This window comes from Symphalangus syndactylus, chromosome 6 (assembly GCF_028878055.3).
Source record: "Symphalangus syndactylus isolate Jambi chromosome 6, NHGRI_mSymSyn1-v2.1_pri, whole genome shotgun sequence".
NCBI lineage: Eukaryota > Metazoa > Chordata > Mammalia > Primates > Hylobatidae > Symphalangus > Symphalangus syndactylus.
In genome coordinates this window covers 78,977,575-78,998,955 of record NC_072428.2, presented here as the reverse complement: position 1 = coordinate 78,998,955, position 21,381 = coordinate 78,977,575, and the positions used below count along the sequence as shown (strand labels likewise).

The 21,381-nt window shown below is 39.7% G+C and overlaps 1 protein-coding gene across 1 annotated transcript in view; it reads right to left on the bottom strand.

The window, feature by feature from the left end:
- FAT3 (FAT atypical cadherin 3) overlaps positions 1-21,381 on the bottom strand; it is a 575,495-nt gene that overhangs the window by 89,443 nt on the left and 464,671 nt on the right. The window contains exons 9-13 of the mRNA XM_055283247.2: positions 18,013-18,288; positions 15,248-15,458; positions 6,000-10,073; positions 2,193-2,389; positions 640-793 (exon numbers count right to left, since the gene is read on the bottom strand). Coding sequence (XP_055139222.1) covers positions 640-793; positions 2,193-2,389; positions 6,000-10,073; positions 15,248-15,458; positions 18,013-18,288 — 4,912 coding nt within the window. The remainder of the gene's footprint in view (positions 1-639; positions 794-2,192; positions 2,390-5,999; positions 10,074-15,247; positions 15,459-18,012; positions 18,289-21,381) is intronic.

Here is a 21,381-nt window from a genome sequence, read left to right as displayed (position 1 = left end):
CAAAAGAAATGCATTTGTCTTAAGATCCCCCTCCATAGAAATCTCATCAAATAACTGGGAAAGATTCACCACCAGAGAAGAGAAAAGAGACTAAAAGTCATCACCATGTCCAAACAGATTTTTCATCTCTTCTTCTGAGGGCAGCTCCTAGAGATTAACTGGGAGACTTCATCTGCATAACTAGATAACCTTTGTTCACAGTCAGTTCAATCCCTCACCTCCCTACATTTTCCAATTCCATTGAGTTTCCTAGGAGAATTATTTACAAAATAATGGATGCCCTCCAGATTATTCATTTCCCCTAAAAATCATTGACTACTCCTCTAAAATTGCTTACAGTCCCCCAACTTCCCTCTCCCCTAGCAACAGCCTTAACCATCTGGCCTTTCTGTGAGTCTCTTATTTTTGGGGCTCTGGTACCCACGTTCACATAAGTAAATCTATATACCTTTTCTCCTATTAATCTGTCTGTGGTCAGTTCATTTCAGCAAACATTCAGAAAGGATGGAAGGGAAATTTTCCCTCCATCCCTATAAGAGCAAATATACACTAACTACTTCCTATTGATGAGACCACATAAGTTTAACTTCTGTCATGGATTAACAATGACATTTACCCCAAGAATAAATTTCAGCTTACCACTTTCTGGATCTAGAAAAAATTCACTGTTTCCAGATCCATAGAGTGAGTATCGTATATCTCCATTGGATCCAATATCAGCATCCTTTGCACTGACTTTCAGGATGATTTCATTTGATGGAATGTCTTCAGGAAGTAATGCTGTATATGCAACCTAGACAAAGGTGAAGAAAGGTAATAAAATCATTAGTATTTGTGGGGGCAATTGCCATATTTAGCATTATATAGGATTTCTTTAAAAATTCATTTATATAATTTAGCTTTTGTTATTTTTTTCCTTCACTACAGAAACATATTCCAATACATTATGAAACATGGTATATCTGCTGCTCTACCACTCCCATGCTTATTCATTTAACAAATATTTATTGAGCATCCACTATGTGTACCATTCTAGGCACTAAGAGTACCATGGCAAAGAAAACAGAAGAACATCCCCACTCTTGTGGAACCATAACACACACCACACATTGACCATGGTTGTCTGTTTTTCTCTTGAGCCCCAATGAGTCCTAGGAATTCTCTTCAACTCTTTAAAGAGCCACTACCAGCATTTGGCATTAGTATAACAGATTAAATCTATTGGTGTCTATAGGACACCAATATTATCTCTTGTTTCACATGATAGAAAAGAATAAATAGTGATTTAATTTCAGCATGAGAGAAAATAAAATCTAGTACTTGTACCTTGCATTGGCATTATATTTTATATAGTAGTAGAAAGGCCACTGCATAAGGAGCCTGGAGACCAGTGTTCAGCACCAACATTGCCACTAACCAAATGTGTAAACTTATATAAACAAGTTAACATCCTGTAGAGTGGTCCATTTCTCTTTTATGATATCAGTGATTTAAACAGAATAAGCCCTAAAGTCCTCCTTTATGAATTTCTCAAAAAATTATTTAGGACATTGGTTTTTTTTTGTTTTATTTTGGTGGGGGCAGGGTACAAAATTAGGTATCTGATCTTGCTACCTATACTCTTTTCATGTTTTCAGTATTTCTTCCTAAACTTCACCTCCTATCCTCTTATACCCAATTGCAGATAAGAGCAGAAGTTTGCCTGGCCTTAAGAAGAAAAGTGAAATGGTTTTTTTTTTTTTTTTTTTGTGCTTGGTAAGTTTTTATTATACTTTAAGTTTTAGGGTACATGTGCACAACGTGCAGGTTAGTTACATATGTGCCATGTTGGTGTGCTGCACCCATCAACTCGTCATTTAATATTAGGTATATCTCCTAATGCTATCCCTCCCCCCTCCCCCCACCCCCACAACAGGCCCCAGTGTGTGATGTTCCCCTTCCTGTGTCCATGTGTTCTCATTGTTCAATTCCCACCTATGAGTGAGAACAGGGATCTTGAACTAGAAATACCATTTGACCCGGCAATCCCATTACTGGGTATATACCCAAAGGATTATAAATCATGCTGCTATAAAGACACATGCATACGTATGTTTATTGCGGCACTATTCACAATAGCAAAGACTTGAAATGGGTTTTGATTGAATTTTGGAGAAGCAGAGTAAAAGCAGAGCCCTATCCCCAAATCTCACCTGATCACACACTGGGCTGTTGTCATTCACATCACTGACGGTCACTTCCACCATGGCCTGTGTGACAAAAAGCCCGTCAGTGGCAGTGATATTGAGAAAGTAAATGTCCTGTTCTTCTCTGTCTAGAGGCCTCTTCACATAGACCTTCCACTCACTTTGCACCAGGCCCAGAGCAAACCTTCCTCGAGGGTTTCCTCCTGCAGTTAAAAAAACAAAAGAGCTTTTGAAGATGTGCAATGAAATGTCTTTTTTTTTTCTTTTTTTTTTTTTAAGAATGAGGGAAGTGTTTATTGAGACTGAAATGGAACATTGTTCTCTTTTATGAGTTAACAGCAGTGTGTTAAGAGGCTGGTTACAAACTGACTCCAAAATGATAACTCGCAGCTCATGAGCAGCTCTGCCAACTAGTGCCACTAACTGGGGCAACCTAGTAAGGGGTACAACCATTTAGCCCAAGAGAAATTACTGATTCAATTTCATTTATATTTAGATTTATTTCCTATAAACAATAGCAATATTTGCATTTTAAAATTCACATTGAATCATTATTTACTATTTATGATGTTTACATAACAATTCAGTATCATTATGTTGTAGATTTCAGATGTAGGTGGTCAATACTGAGCACTTCTACATCTACCTTGAGAGGTGCATGTGGAGTCATCCAGGTACTCCTCAAACTGTATCATTTAGGATACTACAAAGATACTGAGACTCCCTTTGATTCTTGGGCAACAAAGCATGATACTTATATGCTTGGCTTCTGTGGAAAGCAAAACAGTAACTTTCCAAGATAATAAAATACACTTAGAGAAGCTGGAGATGATCTCTTGTTTAGTTCCCCTTAAGAACAATCAAATTCAAACTGTGAACAATCAATCGTCTTCTCAGGCTGACACAATTGTTTTTCCACTTAGTCTCAAGAGAGGATGTAATGCACTCTAGCTCTTGTTACCAAGACAATTTCATTAGCCATTGATTATGCAGTCAAGGAAAGGCAGTTAGTTCTATTAAGGAATCTTTTAATAAAGGCTTTATCATACAGCTGCGCTCTTCTCATAAGAACTGGAGTTTGGGGGAGAAAAGTTTTCACAACGGAGGAAGGCCCATTAGTGTTAAATAGCCCTAATGAGGGGTCATTTAAAAAGCAGTTCAAAGATAAGCATTGCAATTAGACCAAATGTATCAGAGTGAAGCTGGGGAACATGGAAGAAAAGAAAACAGATGAAGTGGAACAGCTTTCTAAGATGCTGAAGCACTGACAGCGGTCCCAGCAATATGACTTTTCCACATCATTAAGCTACATGGGGGCAAAAGCAGCTTGGGGAACAAGATAGGAGGAGGAAGGAAGAAGACCATCACCTTGACGTAATCCGTAAGAGGGGAAAAATATCATCTCAGACACCGAGAAAGACTGGGCAAGACCACTGGCAGTAAGTCAGGAGTCAGGTTTGATGATCACTATTTCATTTATTTGGGCAATCAAGTATTTATCATATACCCCGGGCTAGGCATTGTTCTAGGCAGCAGGGCTACATCAGTGGACAAAACCAGCAAAAATATCTGCTGTCTCGGCAGAGATCACATTCTGGAGGGAAAGACTGAAAATAAACAAGTAAGGAAAGTATACTGCATGCCAACTGCTACTTCATTGAAAACGTGGAGCCATATCTCCCACTTACAATGAATCTTTAAAAAGCAGAGGGCAAATATCAGGGTCCTACTGAAGAGACTGAGTGGGGAGGGGTGGGATTCTGAGTGCCAGACTGCATTCTTGCTTATAAGGCAAGGGGCTGCTCAGTCTGAGGGCCTCAGCACTGGGAGTGGGGGCAAGCCACAGTGGAATACAATGAAACCAAATCAGCCAGACAGTGCAGAAAAGGTGAGAGCTGCATATTCCTCTGGGGCAGTGGTTCTCAACTGGGGATAACTGTGCCCTTCCCCTCTGTGGGGATATTTGTCAATGTCTGGAGACATTTTTGCTTGTCACATTGGTGGGAGGGAAGTGATGGTGGTGGTATGTGCTACTGGCATTTAGTGGGTAGAGGCCAGGGATGCTGCCACACATCCTACAGTGCACAGGACAGCCTTCCTCAGCAAAGAATTATCTGGCCCCATATGTCAATAGCGGTGTGGCTGAGCAACCCTGCTCTAGGGAGCTTCAGGGTCCTCCCTGGGATATCATTTTTCCCCACCACTGGCCAGGATTCAATTATGCTTTAGTTGAATATTATTTCAGTGCACACAAATTTAACCTCTCTATTAAATGCTTTCAGTGCAGGCCCACACTGTTCTTTTGTTATATAAAATGATTAATGGTCCTTTGTTAATCGGAGGCAGCACCACCAAATTGTGTTACATCAAGAGCAGAAGTTCAATCTAATTAAAATCAGTTGGTGGTTGGCACTGCTAATAGTAACAGTAGCTTTAAGCTACTCTGTACTCATTACTTTGGTAAAGTCGATGGGATAGTCCCTTTAAATCATCCATTGACAATTCAGAGGTTATCAATAAATAATTAAGGCTGAGTATTTTACAGTTTTTCCAAATAGAAAAGGACCCTTCAGAATGCCTAAGAAGCTTTTTTTTTCTGAAAATAAATGCAAATGAATTAAAGTGATGCTTCACTCACCTCTTTCTTCTCTTTCATGTTTTAACTGCAGAAATACATATTTTAATGAAAAAATGAGGTCTCAGATAAATCATAAAGTGTTTCAAGGGGAAAACATCACCAAGAGAACAGTCTCATAAAGAAAAAGGAAGAGAATCATGCTGAAAAGTGTGGCAATCCCAAGCATTGACACATTTGCTCTACTGTGGATCTTATTCTGCAGTGATTAATTAACTTTCCAACTAACATACTCTAGCAGATTCTATGTCCTAAGGGCATTCTAATTAATTCATTTTTCACTCTGAATGATGTAGTTTTTCTAAAGGGAACCCACCTGACTACAAGTATTGATGACTCTTTACAATCTTTTGGCACTTTGTTTATGTTCTGCCTTTGAATGTGACAACATCAAAATACTAGCTTTAACCCACCCCCCAAATAGTTTTTAGGAAGAACCTTCCCACACCGCCAACCCTCTCCTCTTTCAGTTAAAGGTCAGCTGTCCCCCAGGAAACCACTCTGACATGAAATGCTTAGCCTCTCAGGGCAACAGTGACATTTTCTGTGCCTTCCTAATGACTGACTTTGCCTATCTTGGCTTTCCCCTTGAACTGTTACTTGCTATTCTGAAAGACAAAAAAGAAATCCAAAAAATTTTGGTTGTCAGAAGAAATACACCTTGATTTGTAGTTATAATTTAGGATTTCTCAGGGAAGGATCAAACCATGCCATCTAATGTGTGTATGTGTGTGCACAGGTGTTGCTATGGCCAAGGGAAGTGTGCATGTGAAGCTTACTGTGATCAAGCTGTTTGTTTTGCCCAGTTTTGCAAAAGGTAGGAAAAAGGAACATGCTTAAAAACAGAACCTCTCCACCAAAAAGTTGTTATTTTCATTCCTTCAACTGAGATATTTGGCTGGACTCCTTTTTAAATAGGAAGAGGTGACACAAAGACTAGTTACCAATATGGGTAACACATTTACAGCAAACCTGTGAACTCCAAACTAAGGATGAGTTATCAACAGCCAACAAGCAAAAAACACAGTCTAGTCAGAGATCCTTTACTCAGCTTCAGAGAGGCTTCATTACACTGGACTCCTTATCCCATCTTCCTTCTCTCTTACTCTTCCCCCCGCCATCTTCCATCTTTCTTTATAAAGCAGTGCACATAATGAAAACTGGGGGTGTTTACTCACCTGTAATATGGTAGCTCACTTGGCGATTAACGTCGGACGTGTCTCTGTCCCAGGTGCTGAGGACGGCTACCACCTCGCCCGGTGGGTCGCTCTCCTTCACATTCCCTCGGTACACTTCCTGCACGAAGACCGGTGCATTGTCATTTATATCTGTCACTCTGACAGAGACCAAGGCCGTGGAGGAAAGAGAGAATGCCTCTCCAAGGTCAGAGGCCACCACAGAGAAGGTGAATGTGGGGTCTGTCTCGTGATCTAGGTCCTTCAAGGTACTGATCCAGCCTGTGTTGCTGTCAATATTGAATGCTTCCATTACCTTTTCAGGCTGGGAATCCGAGTGGAGGGAGTAAGTGACTTGTCCATTGGCTCCCCAGTCCATATCAATAGCTCTCACTTGTGTGAGTTTGGTGCCAACAGGCATCCCTTCCATTATAATGGTGTCATAGCTTGAAGTTTCAAAGACTGGCTTGTTGTCATTCAAATCCAATACCTTGATATCTACATCCACAGTAAACACAATGTCTACTTTGTCCAGGGGTATAGTGGCTGCTACTTTAAAGTGGAAAGCTGGGCTGGTTTCATGGTCAAGGCGTTTGTCAAGCTTAATAGTGCCTGTTTCCTGTTCTATGACGAATACGCCCCCTTTGTTATTTTCTGGCCGTTCCCCATTAACTGTGCTGAACCGGACATTCTGACTGGGCAAAATCCTCAGGGTGTCCACTGTACTCCCAATGGCTGTATCTTCTGCAATGGTAAAGGAATACTGAGACTGGGTGAATGATGGCAAGAACGTTTCAGGGGGCAAGACGTGGATATAGACAGGAATGAGGGAGTGCTTTACTGGGATGCCCCCATCTACTGCTTTGACAAAGAATGAAAGCACTGTATTTTTCAGCTGGTTAAAATTACCCTTTGTGACCATCCAGCCATTGTCAGGATCGATTTCCAGGAGGTCAGCCACTGAAACAGAGGCCTCGCTATAGAGAGAATAAGTAATCCTTGAATTTGCTCCATCATCGGGATCTATGGCTTGAACTTGAGAGACCAAATGGCCCCTTCCAACATCTGCCCTGACACTGGCTCTATATTCCACTGTCATGAACTGGGGAGCATTGTCATTTTCATCCACAACAATCACTCTCACAGTGCAGAAAGTTGTTCTCCCTCCACCATCAAGGGCCCTCACAAAAATACTAACATCCCCTTCTAGAGGGTTTTCCCGGTCTAGCCTTTCTGTGGTGATGACCTGCCCATTGCTGTCTATGAGGAATCGATCCTTGGCAAAGTCATTGATGATGGCATAGCTGATCTGCCCATAAGTCCCTGGATCACTATCTGTGGCTCGAACATGAATTACCTTTGTTCCTGCAGCCACGTTCTCTCTCACCTCAGCTACGTATGTGCTTTGTGAAAAGGCAGGGCTGTACAAGTTAGCCCCAAGTACCCTAATATGCACCTGTGCAGTGCTGGTGAACAACCCATCAGAGACAGACACATTGAGACTGTACAGAGGCTCCATCCGCTGCTTCCGGTGGTTGGACAATGTGATAACTCCACTCTTGCTGTCCATCAGAAAGCTCGTCCGGTCATTCCCAGATAAAATGCTATATTCCAACCGGTCAAAATCAGAGCTGTCTGCATCAGAGGCTTGTACACAGGTTACAAAATGGCCCCGAGGGGCTAATTCACTCACATATGACTCATAAATGAGCTGATTAAAAACTGGAGAGTTGTCATTTACATCAGAGATGTAGATATGAACCAGAACCTCACTGCTCAGTGATGGGAAGCCACTATCTGTTGATCTGACTTTCAAAGTGCAATGTTGTACTAACTCATGGTCCAGCATTCGTGCTGTCAGGATTAAGCCACTTGAGCTATCTATGTGAAAATAATCTGTGCTATTGTAGGTATCCTGGACAATCTGATAATGTACCATTTTATTGTTTTCTGAGTCTGCATCAATAGAGACAACTTGTAAAACAGGTGTCCCGATAAGAGATGCTTCTGATAGTGTTGTATTGTATGTGGGCTGATCAAAAATAGGGGGGTTGTCATTTACATCATTAACTAGCAAGTCAACAGTGACTTCAGCCCTAGCACCAGTAAGGGCATCGCTGGCTCTTATTGTCAGCTTGTAAGCAGATGTAACTTCATAATCCAAAGGGCTAACAACTTTCAGGACCCCAGTGTCAAAGTCAATGTTAAACTGTTTAAAAGGGTCCCCATCGATAATGATATATATGATGCCTTGGCCTTCTGGACTGGTGGCATTGATGCTTAGGATGGGTGTGTTCATTCTGATGTCTTCATTGACAGATGCTGTATAAAAGGGCTTATCAAACACAGGCATTGCTTTGTTGACAATAGTGATGGGAAGCTCCACAGATGTAGACAAAGAGGGTTTTCCACCATCCTTGGCTAGGATGGTGACTCCATACTCAATGTTGGACAAGTCAGAGTTGAATGCTTCCTTTAAAATAACATTCCCTGAATTAGGGTTAATTTCAAAGTGGCCATAGTCATCCTGCAGGACATAGGTCACTTCCCCATTTGGACCTTTATCTTTGTCAATGGCTGTCACCTGATAAATCAGAGTCCCGGGTTCTGCATCCACTTGAACAGTAGCATAGTATGGGAGGCCCACAAAGACTGGAGAATTGTCATTTATGTCTTCAATGTTAACCCTGACCACCACTCTGGCCACACGCAGATGGTCCAGCTCACGGCTGGCTTCTACCACCAGCTCATATAACTCTTGTTCTTCACGGTCAAAGGGGAGTCCAGTCGTCTGAATGACCCCTGAGGTAGATTTTATCTTGAACTTATTTCCTGGGTTTAAGATACTGTATTTTAAGGGCTCATTAAGGCGGTTTCCAACTGCATTGACAATAGCAACTTTGGTTATGTTAGTGTTGTTCTCTGAGATTGAGGTGGAATAGAAGCTTTGTGTAAAGTGGAGGCCGCTGTCCATGGCTTCTTTAACCATGATGGTGACCATGGATGTACTGTAGAACTTTCCATCAGACACCTTAACTATCAGCATGTAGTGATCCTTGGAGAGGTTGTTGTTTTTTATGGTAAGTACTCCACTGTTTGAGTCAATTAAAAAATGATCCAAGCTGCCTTCCATTAGGCTGTATGTTAGTTCAGGGGGTACCTCAGAGTCAGGATCTGTGGCACTAACTTTCAGAACCTCCACTCCGACATACGTAGGTAGAAGTAAGATAGTCTCAAACACAGCCTGAGTAAAAACAGGTGGGTTATCATTCACATCTGTCACCTCAATGTTGACTTCAACGGGACTCTCTGCAGTCAGTTGGGGGCTACCACTGTCTCTCACATGCACATGAAAATGGAAATGGGCGATGGTTTCATGGTCCAGGTTGGCAATTGTTCTGATTGCACCTGTACTGGAGTCCACCGTGAAAAACTTTTTTGCTGTCAACTCCACAATCTGATACACAAGCAGAGCATTCCGGTTGCTGTCAGCATCTGTGGCTCGAATCACCAGTGGGCTGTTATCCAAGCTCCTGACAATGCTATTAATTGGGGCAGCCTCACTTAGGCTGCCTGAGTATTGAGAAAAGAGAAAAACTGGGGCATTATCATTTTCATCAACAATCTGAATATTGACTGTAGCATTGGAAGCCATTCCTGCCATATTGGTGGCCTGAATGATGAGCTGATAAGAGGATGTGCGCTCATAATCCAGGGCCTTCCGAGTGGTGATGACTCCAGAATATGGATTTATGGTAAAGATCCCATTAATGTCTCCATCTTTGACTTCATAAATGAGGGTAGATTGACTGATGGCAGAGATTAGAATGACTGATGTTCCAATGTCAACATTTTCATTTACTTCTGCTTGGTAGTCTTTGTGAATGAACTTGGGGTGAGAATTGTCAGACATGGTGACGGAAATGCGCACAATTGCAGTGGCAGACATTGGTGGGGATCCCTGATCTGTGACTTTGATGGATAGGACAAACTGACCCATCGTCGTCATGTCTGGTTCTTTGCAAATGGTGATGATGCCTAGGACCGGTTCAATCTTAAACGTGTTCCCAGTGTTCCCTAAAATACAGAAATCAATGGTGAAATGAGTTATACGTGGGTCACTGAAATCTTTTTGATTAACTCTTTATCTATAGGTACCTTACTGCAATGTGGCAAGTAGAAAGCAATTATTGTACTCATCTGTGTCATTCTGAAATAAAATGAGAGGCCTCTCTTTCAGGGGTACTGAAAAGCAACCAAAATGAGTTTCCCAGTATTATGGTAAATTTCAGATCAGTAACTTCTAGATCTAGGTTAAAAACACAATGACAATGACGCAGTCTTGTGTGCATTCAAGTTGTGAAATAAGAGAGCCTGAAGGAGAGATCTTTCTGCTAAGAATGTGTAGAACTTCCTTATTTCTAGCCTTGTGAGAAGACAGATAGATTGGGAAGCCCACATATGAATGCCACTGATTTAGGTAGCAGTGCCATATTTTCTGTTCTAGGTTTAAAGAAAGAGGGTTGTGGGAATAGTTTCAGAGCATTATAAAGTAGTCAGTTGTTTTCAGATTATCCCAAAAGCAAACTTCGCTACATGGAATTGGTATTATTTCACCCTATCAAAAATGACTTTATCCAAAACACTACTTTGGTGAAGGGGTTTGTTCAGTCAGGCATGGAGAATTCTTGGCAAGTCATTATTTGCCTTGTAAGTGTGAGGAATTTTCCTGACTTCTCTTCTATTCTTCACTTATGCTCTACCCCTCTCTCATGCCTCTGAACACACACATGCACACACCTGGACGTAAAAGTAAACAGGCCGGGCGCGGTGGCTCACGCTTGTAATCCCAGCACTTTGGGAGGCCGAGGCGGGCGGATCACGAGGTCAGGAGATCGAGACCACGGTGAAACCCCGTCTCTACTAAAAAATACAAAAAAAAAAAAATTAGCCGGGCGCGGTGGCGGGCGCCTGTAGTCCCAGCTACTCGGAGGCTGAGGCAGGAGAATGGCGTGAACCCGGGAGGCGGAGCTTGCAGTGAGCCGAGATTGCGCCACTGCACTCCAGCCCGGGCGACAGAGCGAGACTCTGTCTCAAAAAAAAAAAAAAAAAAAAAAAAAAAAAAGTAAACATAAAAAGTCATAGGGCAGCTGCTCAATCTGTAACCATTCTATTCACCAAGCATTTGAGGTGTTTCTAGTGTACCAAGAAACTGTTGAGAATCTGAACCAGCACTGCAACCAAGAACCTGAGACATAATCCTTGTGAAACTGAAACCTGGGCACCCCACTTTGACATAGCTGGTAGAGGAAGGGCTGTGGCCATGACACTGTAGCAGTTTACAGCTTTGCTTCAGAAATGTGTCGTGGTTCAAAATCTGGGATTGTTGAGAATGAGAGAAATAACAGAGGAATAAAGAATGGGGAACACACAATGTGGAGTATGTAAAGAAGGTAGGTGGTGACAGAGTTGAAAGGCGGTGGGTAGTGTGAATTGCATCCTTCACCAAGTTGCTTTTTGCTTCCCTTATCAGGCTTTCTCATACTTCTCAAATAACACTCATACTTCTGTGTTGAGATCCTTTCCAATCAAAAGTTAAAGATCTTGGTTATTCAACTCTATCTGGACTTTTCTTTCTTTTTGAGTATTGTAGTATGATAGGCATATAATTTAAATGTTAAAATCATTAAAATAGGGACCAGGATTTTCAGGGCAGTTATAAGATGTGTCTACATACTTCTTCCTACATGCTAATTATACAAAGTTTTCCATGTCCGAACACAAAATGGTCATGTTCATGTAACATTTATTTCAAGAAGATATTTGCTTATTTTAAAAGACAAAGTATATCTAATAAAGAGGTCATTTTGATTCCAGCCCCCCAAATGTGAATAGTAAACAATGTTGTCTTTGATGTCAGCATGATTTATTACTTTGCCACCTAAACATGGCCATTTTGTGATGACAACAATAAAAAGTTCGATGATCTTATGAGTAAACTGTCAAGCTTGCAATGAATAGTGTCATAGAATTGAGTGTGAATCCAACAGGTGATTCACAGAATTTTGTAAGGGGAAATCACTTCACCTAAGCAATGGTCACCTTCCAGTGATGGCACCAACATGCAACCCTGACTGATGAATGCCACTGGAGCCAGGGATCTCAGTGTTCACTGATTATGGTGACCCACTGCAGAGTTTCTAGGTAAGTCCTCCCTCACTCCACACCTGGTAGATTTCTTCATACCCGGAAAGATATATTACAGTGGGGATGACAAGGAGCCAGCTTTTTACCCCAAATATAATTTTTTGTTTTTTTTTTGAGATGGAGTCTCGCTCTGTCATCCAGGCTGGAGTGTAGTGGTGCAATCTTGGCTCACTGCAACCTCTGTTTCCTGGGTTCAAGTGATTCTCCTGCCTCAGCCTCCAGAGTAGCTGGGACTGCAGGCAGGCACCACTACACCTGGCTAATTTTTGTGTTTGTAGAGATGGGGTTTTGCCATGTTGGTCAGGCTGGTCTCAGACTTCTCACCTCAAGTGATCCACCTGCCTTGGGCCAACTCCGAAAATGCTGGGATTACAGGCACGAGCCACTGTGCCTGGCCTCAAGTAGAAATTCATAACCCTGCTATCCCATGGCTACTGATCTGCTTGTGACACCCTTCCAGAATGGTGTGCTGATATATCAGGTCCAAAGTGGGCCCTCCTCCTCTTTCCCTCTTTGACACACTGACCCATTCTCTTGGAATCCACTTCCTGCTTATTCTTTCCTGCTACACTTAAATCCTGAAAAATTGGCCTCTGTTTGTTTTTTGGAATCTATGTCCTCTTGTAGATTTTTGGCAATTGAATAAACGCTGTGCTTTTCTTATCATTCCTTATCTAGTACACAACACAGCATCTGCTACAAAGAAGTTGCTTAATATTTGTTGAATGATTGAGAGGAGAGGTAAATCTAAAAAAAATTTTAAACTCTCTATTCATATGCATTTTGGGATCCACATGCCCCCACCCGAACTCAACTCAGTCCCAGTCTCTCTTGTACAATCCTGCCTCAGACTCTCTCCATTGACACCAAACACAGAACTCAAACTAGATATAAGACCTGAAGCTCTGCACTCAAATTCTGCCTCAGTCCTTCAGGCCAAAATAAAAAGCTTCCGTAGTTACTTTAGAAGACAGGCAGGAGACAGGAAATTTATAGCCCACCAATAAACAGAGTGAAATCTTGCTTATCTGATGTGTGTGAGAAAAGTTAAATAAAACATAATACTTTACACAACCGTTTGTCATTTGCTTCAAAGTGCTGAAGCATCTGGGATCTGCCTGTCTCCTACCTTCAACTGGGAAGAAACTTGCTCCACTAGGACCAGTGCGGACCAGTGTGGGTTTGTCTGTCTGTCTGTGAAGAGCCCCGCTGGCCATTTGAGATTTATTGTGAACACTGTAATCCTCACTAGTTTCTTACATACAATCAAAGGTCATTTTTTTTGAGATATCAATTGTTCCCATGGTTTTCTGGAAGTTTGGGTTTTCTATATTAAAGATGTTTTAAGGAAGTAACTGTTCTGTCTTGTTTCAGTCAGTTAAAGAAATGACTGGGCACCATGCTGTAGACTGTAGAGGTCAAAAGATAAGCAGAGCAGTCTTTTCGGTTGGACGGTAAGTTAAATTACTCCTTAAGAAACTCCAAACTGGTTGAAACACTATCTGGCTATCTAAAAGGAATATAAGTAGCAGGCTTAATGACAAATATAAAAAGCAGGTAGAGACACACAGCAAATGTTTAGAACATGGTAAGAAAAGTAGAAATAAAACCCTATATCTAAATAATTACAGTGACATGAAACAATGTATATGCACGAATGAATACGGGGAAAAGAAAAAAACACAACATTGGAAAAAACCATAGAAAGAATAAAAAGAGTTGTTGGGTTAGGTGACATTTTCTGGGATGTGATTTAAATATTCATTTTTTGGAAAAGTTTCCTTATATTATTTGTGGAACCCAAAGAACAAAGATTATATAATTAAGTAATAAAAATGTCCTGTGATAAATAAAAGATGTAAAATAGCATTTCTAAAAAAATACTGGTCAGGCTTTAGATTGAAAGGAAATTCCATGGAAATCTAGAAAAAAAATAGGTAAATTCTCTCCGGAAACTTTGCTATTATGAACTCATGTCTTTTCTTTTTCTTTTTTTAAGTAGAGCTTAGCACAGACCCATGTAAAATGTGGGTGCCTAATACAAGAAATAGTTTTAAGTTATCATTCAATGCAAGAACTTTTTTTTTTTAGAAGGTTGTTAGCTTTTCTTTTTCTAAAATTTCTAGTCCAAAACTGTCATTCTAGCATTCATATTTTAATTCAACTCCTCTCAAAAATGCTCTACATTTAAATGAAGGGAGAGAAGCCTTTCCATCCCTGGCATGAAAGGATATTGCATTTGGCATTATTCACGACAGACGTAAGTTGCAGAACATTTTGAAAATAAGTGGCTTGAATATTCAAAAAAGATGGAATGGGGAGGAGAACATAGAGCAGATAAAGGATATTTGTCATTTTTAGGTTATTTCTTGCTTAGCCATTCATCTCTCGGTCATAAAAGCTTTCTAGCTACCAGTCTTCAAACCATCAGTAAACTATGATCTTACCTTATAGATGTTAAAATTAATTTTAAAACATCTCAAATTTAACAAAACAAGAACCCGTATTTATTTGTCAGGTTCAGCAAGCAGTTCAGACTCCATATCTACCATCTACTCTGCTACTCAGGTTGCCTCCAATGATGTGAATTTGTGCTAACTGTGAGGGTGAAGGAATTTCTGAAGCCCACAGACCACCTATTCACAAGCAAACAAAGACTTGTTAAGATTCAATTCACAGAACACCCTGGTAGGCCTCAGATGATCTGCGGCTTTTGTTATTTTAGTCTGAGGCCCTGGCTTGTTGGCCCACAGGTAAAAGCCACTAAATTTATTACGTATTTATTTTCTCTTCTCTATCCTAGAAAAATCCAAGATCAAACACAACAAAGGAAACTTTCCTTGCTATTAATGATGGAAAACCTATTACTGAAACGTCAAGAACGTTATCCACCATCATCTCCCAAATAGGGCAGCGGCTTGGCCAAAAAAGTTCATTTAGAGATGTTCCATTGTTAATGATCTGAATTTTACATGGTAACAAATACTACTGAGGGACGAATGCCTTGCATTATGCTGAAATCTGTGCAGTGCAACAGCTCTCACCTGCTTCTATGGTATATATGAGTTCTGCATTTTCTCCTTTGTCTTTGTCCAGAGCCGTCACTTGCAGAACAGCTGATCCCAGAGCAGCAGATTCAAACACAGACGCTTCATACAGTGGGTTGGTAAAATAAGGACTGTGATCATTAGCATCCTCCACATTCACAATGACTCGGGCCAAGTTTCTTCGATAAGGAAACTCCTGATCTCTGACCTTTAGGCAAAATACAAGAAGTGGTGGGACTCAAATCTTAAATTGCAAATAACTCACATGGCTATGTCTGGGGTGAAAACAAAATGAAATAATGCACGCAAAGTGCTTGACCCAGTTCCAGGCTTCTAGTAGGTGCTCAATAAATGGTAGTATCATCAAGTGAGGAAACATTGTGAGCAAATCACGAGCAGGGGTTACAACACCTTTACTGCTCAGCCTAATGTCTGGCCTGTGGTCTGTGCTCAGTCTGTGTATAGAATAGATGCCTTGATATCACCGACACAGCACTGTGCTCTGGCTCTCCCCATATAGTGGCCTCCCCCTTCTTTGTGTACACAGCTGATAATGGAATAGTGGATAGAGGCTCCTCTGCAGGGGCAATTAAAGACTGGAATTAATGAACACAATGTAGGCATTTCCATTCACCCATTCAACAAACATTTATTGTCACCTATCTGTTCAAGTCCCTGGCTTTGCTCTGGTGGTTCAGCAGTGAATTTGATACAGTTTCTGCCCTCAAGAAGCTTAGAGTCAAGTGGGAATACAAACAAGTAAATAGATAGGTATAATGCTCAGGGCTAAGTATTCTCATGGGATGCACTAAAGGTGCTTGCAGAATAGTGAGAAGAAACTAACCTAGCATTTAGCTTCCTGAAAAAGGTAACAAGAACAAGTAGGAGTGGTAAAATGGTGGTGGTAGTAGTGTGTGGCATTTTCAGGCAAAAAAGCCAATATATACAAAAGCCTAGAGCTGAGAGAACCCTGACCATTGGGAAGATGAATCAAATCTTAATTTCTTACTTAGAGAAATGTTAAATAAAATGTCACACTTTACACAACCATTTGTCATTTTCTTCAAAGTGCTGAAGCACCTCCTTTCTGATTTCACCAAAAAACCTTGCTTGGCAGTTTTAAAGTTTCCTTTAGTTTGCGTATGGCAGAAGCTTGAAAATAATCATTTCTTTAACCACAAGGTTTTGCTATCATTTGATGTAGCACTAATCAAATATGTGCTCTTGGCTTTTTCAATTTTAAACTCCATACCTGCAGAGAGATGTGAAGAAATTAGAAAATATACCGAGAAGAGCCAACAAAGAGAAAGGGGTTTTCAGAAATAGTACCTAGGAGGAATAAGCAAAATGACTAAAATGGTTTAGCTAGGAGAAAGGCAGTGTAAAGCACTTGTTTGCTGTAAATATTCAATTACGTAAGTGATAAATGGTAGAGAGTGACCAAACGGATTTCTGAGTTTGTTAAAGAAAGAATGAACAGAAATGACTTAAAGAGTCATGAGAATGGAGTTAGTCAATAGCACAAGGTTTCTGCCCTTGGAGAAAACACACGCAGAATTAGCCCAGTGAATATGCTGAATTTCCCTGTCTGCAGACTGGTCTGCCATAGCCAAGGACCAAGCTGAACTCTTTATTTGGGGATTGTTGAAATCTAGGTCAGTTCCAATTTAGTGTAAGCTCCTAGGGTGCAGGAACTTTGTCTTTTTTGTAACTTCAGTGCCTAGAAGAAAGTTTGGTGCACAGTAGGTGGTAGAGAAATAAATGTTAAATGAATGAATGAAGGGCCAGAGTGATGACTGGAAGACCTCTATAAGTAACCCCATCTGTTTCCTGGAGTCTTAGCTGGAAACCATAGCTAAGTGCATGACACTCAAGCTTCCTCTTGTTGGGGAAGGTTTCTAGTCTTATGAAAGAAAAGTAGCACTTAGTGGAACATTACTTTCAGCTGCTTAGGAATTTGTACTGTCTTAGTGTAGTATTTTAAAGCCAGTCAGTGCAGAAGATTAAGTCTGTCCTTCTACCTGGTCTCAAAGGAACACAGTGGGGGTTCTGACAGGAAGTGGCTGTGCAATGCCTCGGGGATTCTTGGGGGGTTGAAGGGATAGACTTCAGGCCATAAATTAATCAAGGATGTTTCTTATTCATCTCTACTTCCCAATTATGTGAACTAGCTAAACACTACTTTAAAAGTAAAGCAATATCTCCTACATAATTTGGAGGCCCCATGAACACAAACTCAGATTTATACTCTCTGTAGGCTTGAGCATGTATTGAGATCTCTTTTGTGTGCCAGTATTTACTACTAGGTCCAATGCCAGTACAATAAGTAATAAACTGGTTTTCTAAATCCTTCCACGGACTGAGCATTGCATAGGCTGAGTAAATGATTACCCTTGTGATTAACTTCTTAAGGAATGTCTTTTCAATTTTTCTATGAAATCTTCTGGGTGCAAACCAACCCCAGAGCCTGGGAACATGACCTGTTCTTTCCCTCTCAAGTCAGTCTGTTTGGAGCATTTACTGAGCAACCACGGCTGCAGAACTTATCTAATATTTTAGTTTGGCAAAAATACAGAGTTGCTATCTAACAACAGTAATTCTTCACTGAAATAAAAAGGCAAAAATGAATGCAATCTCTCTGTGAAAAGACTAAATTTACAACTACTTATAAAATTTAGGGGCCTTATACTTCTGAAGGCTAATGTGTGTGGCCTGAACAGTCAGTGGTTCTGTAGCAGTGCAAATTAGGATTTTGGTCCTACCATTATGTTGAGAATGTGCTTGTCCTGGGCCTCATGGTCCAGCCTCTCGGCAGTATAGAGCACGCCAGTGCTAGGGTCAATCCGGAATTTTCTCATGCTGATGGAGTCGATGCTGCTATGGACAGTGTAGCTCAGCTTGTGCTTCTCATCTCTATCTGTGGCTTCAATCTGCAGGATCTCCGTGTCTGGAAGCACATCCTCGGAAATTGTCACATCGTAATTCGGCTGAGAGAATTCTGGGCCATTATCATTATTATCCAGCACTTTGATAAATACCTATAGTTAAAAGAAGACAAGAATGATGACTAATGCCAATTTGCTCATTGCTAATAAAAGTATGCCCTCCCTCTTTTTCCCCCTTTCCACGTCCTTGGATCCTAGCTTCTAGTAGCTCTTGCAACACAGAGGAAGCTCTTATAAAAACATTCTGTAATTAGAGGTTGACAATAAACCAGTAGTTTATATTAGCAGGAACATAAACTATGAGCTGATCAATATTCTCACTATTAATTGAACAGCTGAGACAGCCACTTGAAGGTGATAATTCTGTGGAATTCTTTGATGCACAATGTATATGATCACAAGGTGACCTTAGTTTGTTAAGTTGCCATTATCTTAAGTTCTTATTATGCGTTTCTCTTGGTGGACTTCTGTGGAGGCAGTGACAGAATGGGAAAAGGAGCACAGAAGAGGCAAAGGAGCCAATGAGGTGGACTCAGAGCAGTCACAGCTTCCCAATGGCAATGTCCACGCACTGTGGTTGTCCTGATAGGAGGGGTCCAGCAAAGAAGGTGGCAGTAATGATAGCTAAGGTATGAAGTTTCCCAATAAGTTTTCTAATTGTTTTCTTTCATAAAGCATTTTGTTATGTAAATTTTCAAATATAAAATAGTGTAATGAACACTCAAGTATGTATCACTCAGCTTTAATAATAATCAATTGCTAATCTGGTTTCATCATACTCCCACTCATCCCTGCCTATTCCCACATGTTATTTTAAAGCAAATCCCACCCATCATGTAATTTCAGTATGCATCTTTAAAAGTCAGGACTCTTAGAATAAACACAAACACACACAATAACATTGCTGCACCTAAACAGAGAAAAGAGTAGTTCCTTAATATCATCAAACAGCCCATTTGGTGTTCATACTTCTCTAATTGTTTTAAAGTATGTTTTGTTTATCACATATATACATATATATATTCATAATTTCTTTTAATCAAGATATGCAAATAAGGTCTAAACATTGCATTTGGTTGATACATCCATAAATGGGTTAATTATATTTTAATTTATAGGTTCTCCTTCAAACTCTTCTCTTACTATTTCCCTGCAATTTTTGTGGTGTTATTGTTGTTATTGAAGAAACTGAGCCATTTTCTCTTTAGTTTCCACAGTCTGAATTTTGCTTATAGCATCTCTGTGGTTTTGTTTTACATGTCCCTCTGTACCCTGTATTTCTTATAAATTGTTTGATTTAAAAGGCTTGCTAAGATTCAATTTCCTTTTTTCTGTTTCTTTTTTTTTTGACAAAAATCCTTCATGAGTGATTTAGTGTACTTCCATCTGGAGATACATAATATCTGGTTCTCTCTCTTGTTCTGTGATATTAGCAGACACTGGCAATCATTATACAGATAATTCATTAAAAATTTCAGATTGATAATGTTCTAATTCTATTATTTTCTTCCTCATTTATTAGCTGGAATAGTTCTCTAAAAAGAAACTTCTCAACTATTTGGTTACTGTGAAGTACATTTTATATAAGAAAGGTAGGATAAATAATTATTTCCCTTTATTCTTTTGAAATAGTGAGTTGGTTCCTTAGCTCCTCCCAAAGTGACCAATGAGGTACTCTTTTTCAACCATTATTATGAACTCATGAATTTAATCACATCTGATTTATTTCTCTCTATTGCAGTTATTATATTAATGATGATAAATAGCCTTACCTTGGCCTTTAGGAGCCTCTTGCAGTTAGTTCTTGACATCTTTTGACGTAACTCTAGTATTCTTTGATAGCTTCCTTGCTTTCTCATAATTGCTACCAGTAATTTTTTCCAGTGTTATCTTGTACATTTTCCCATTATCCATCTCTCTAAAATGGCTTGTTTTCTTTTTAGTTAGAATTTAGAGACCATGATCCACTGCTAGGAATACTTATTGCTACTGGACTGGCTATTATGTTTCAGCTTTATTCACCGGACAGAGTCAGGAAAGGTTTGTGGTTTTTTAAAAATAAATATTGCAATAGTTCATATTGCTACTTCCTATTCAAAATTAGAGCATCAAGGTTTTTACTTAATCTCATTATTTTTACATTTGTATCTCCTTTTTCTCATGCTGAAATTTCTCATGCTTAATGACATCATCAAAATTATTCATCGCTTTATTTGAACCACACACACAAAAATCTCAGAATAATTCCAACATTCTTATATTATAATTATGATCATTAAAAACAATTTTAATATTATTTTGTAGTTATTTTTGTTTATTTTATAATTATATATTTATATTATTATAATTATAATAAAATAAATTATAATTTATTCCTAGTTGGATAAATAATTGCAATTATTATAGCATAATTGCAATTAAAAATACTATCTACTTTCTATCAGGTGCTATACAGGTTTAAGAAGAACAAGCAAGAATAACCAGGAATTTATCCAACTAGGAATATATAGTCAAACCAGTGTGTTTAAAGTCACTTAGAATAGTTCTTCTCTGTGTAGATGTGCCACCAACTAGATACGCATCTAACATCATTTGTTTCCATTTGTGTTCGAATTTTAGACTTGCTTTTTAAATATTTAATTTAATATTATATATAAAGGTACCAAAGTCAAATTTACAAAAGAGATATATTCAAAGCAGTTCAGCTTATATACCTTCCCCCTACACTCTATTCCCTTCTTCTACAGATAACTTTAAAAAAATGTATGGTTTAACTCATCAAACATTTTGTTAATATAAACATACTATATACACTCTTCCCTGCCATGCTATTTAACATTACAGTTACAGTTAACATAACATTAACATCAGTTCTCAACTGGGGAGGGTTTTGTCTTCCAGGGGACATTTAGTAGTGTCTGGAGGCATTTTTGGTTGTCACACTTGGAGGAGCGCTGTTACTGACATCCAGTAGGTACAGGCCAGGGATGCTGCTAAACATCCTACAATGCACAGGACAGCTCCTGCAACAAAGAATTATCTGACCCAAAATGTCAGTAGTGTTGCTGTGGAGAAACCCTGCATTGTATCCTGAAGATAATGCCACAGAAGTACAGAGATACTCTTCCAGTGAGTAGATGAATCAGTTAATTCAACTAGTTTTCTATTGGTGTTCATTTAAGATGT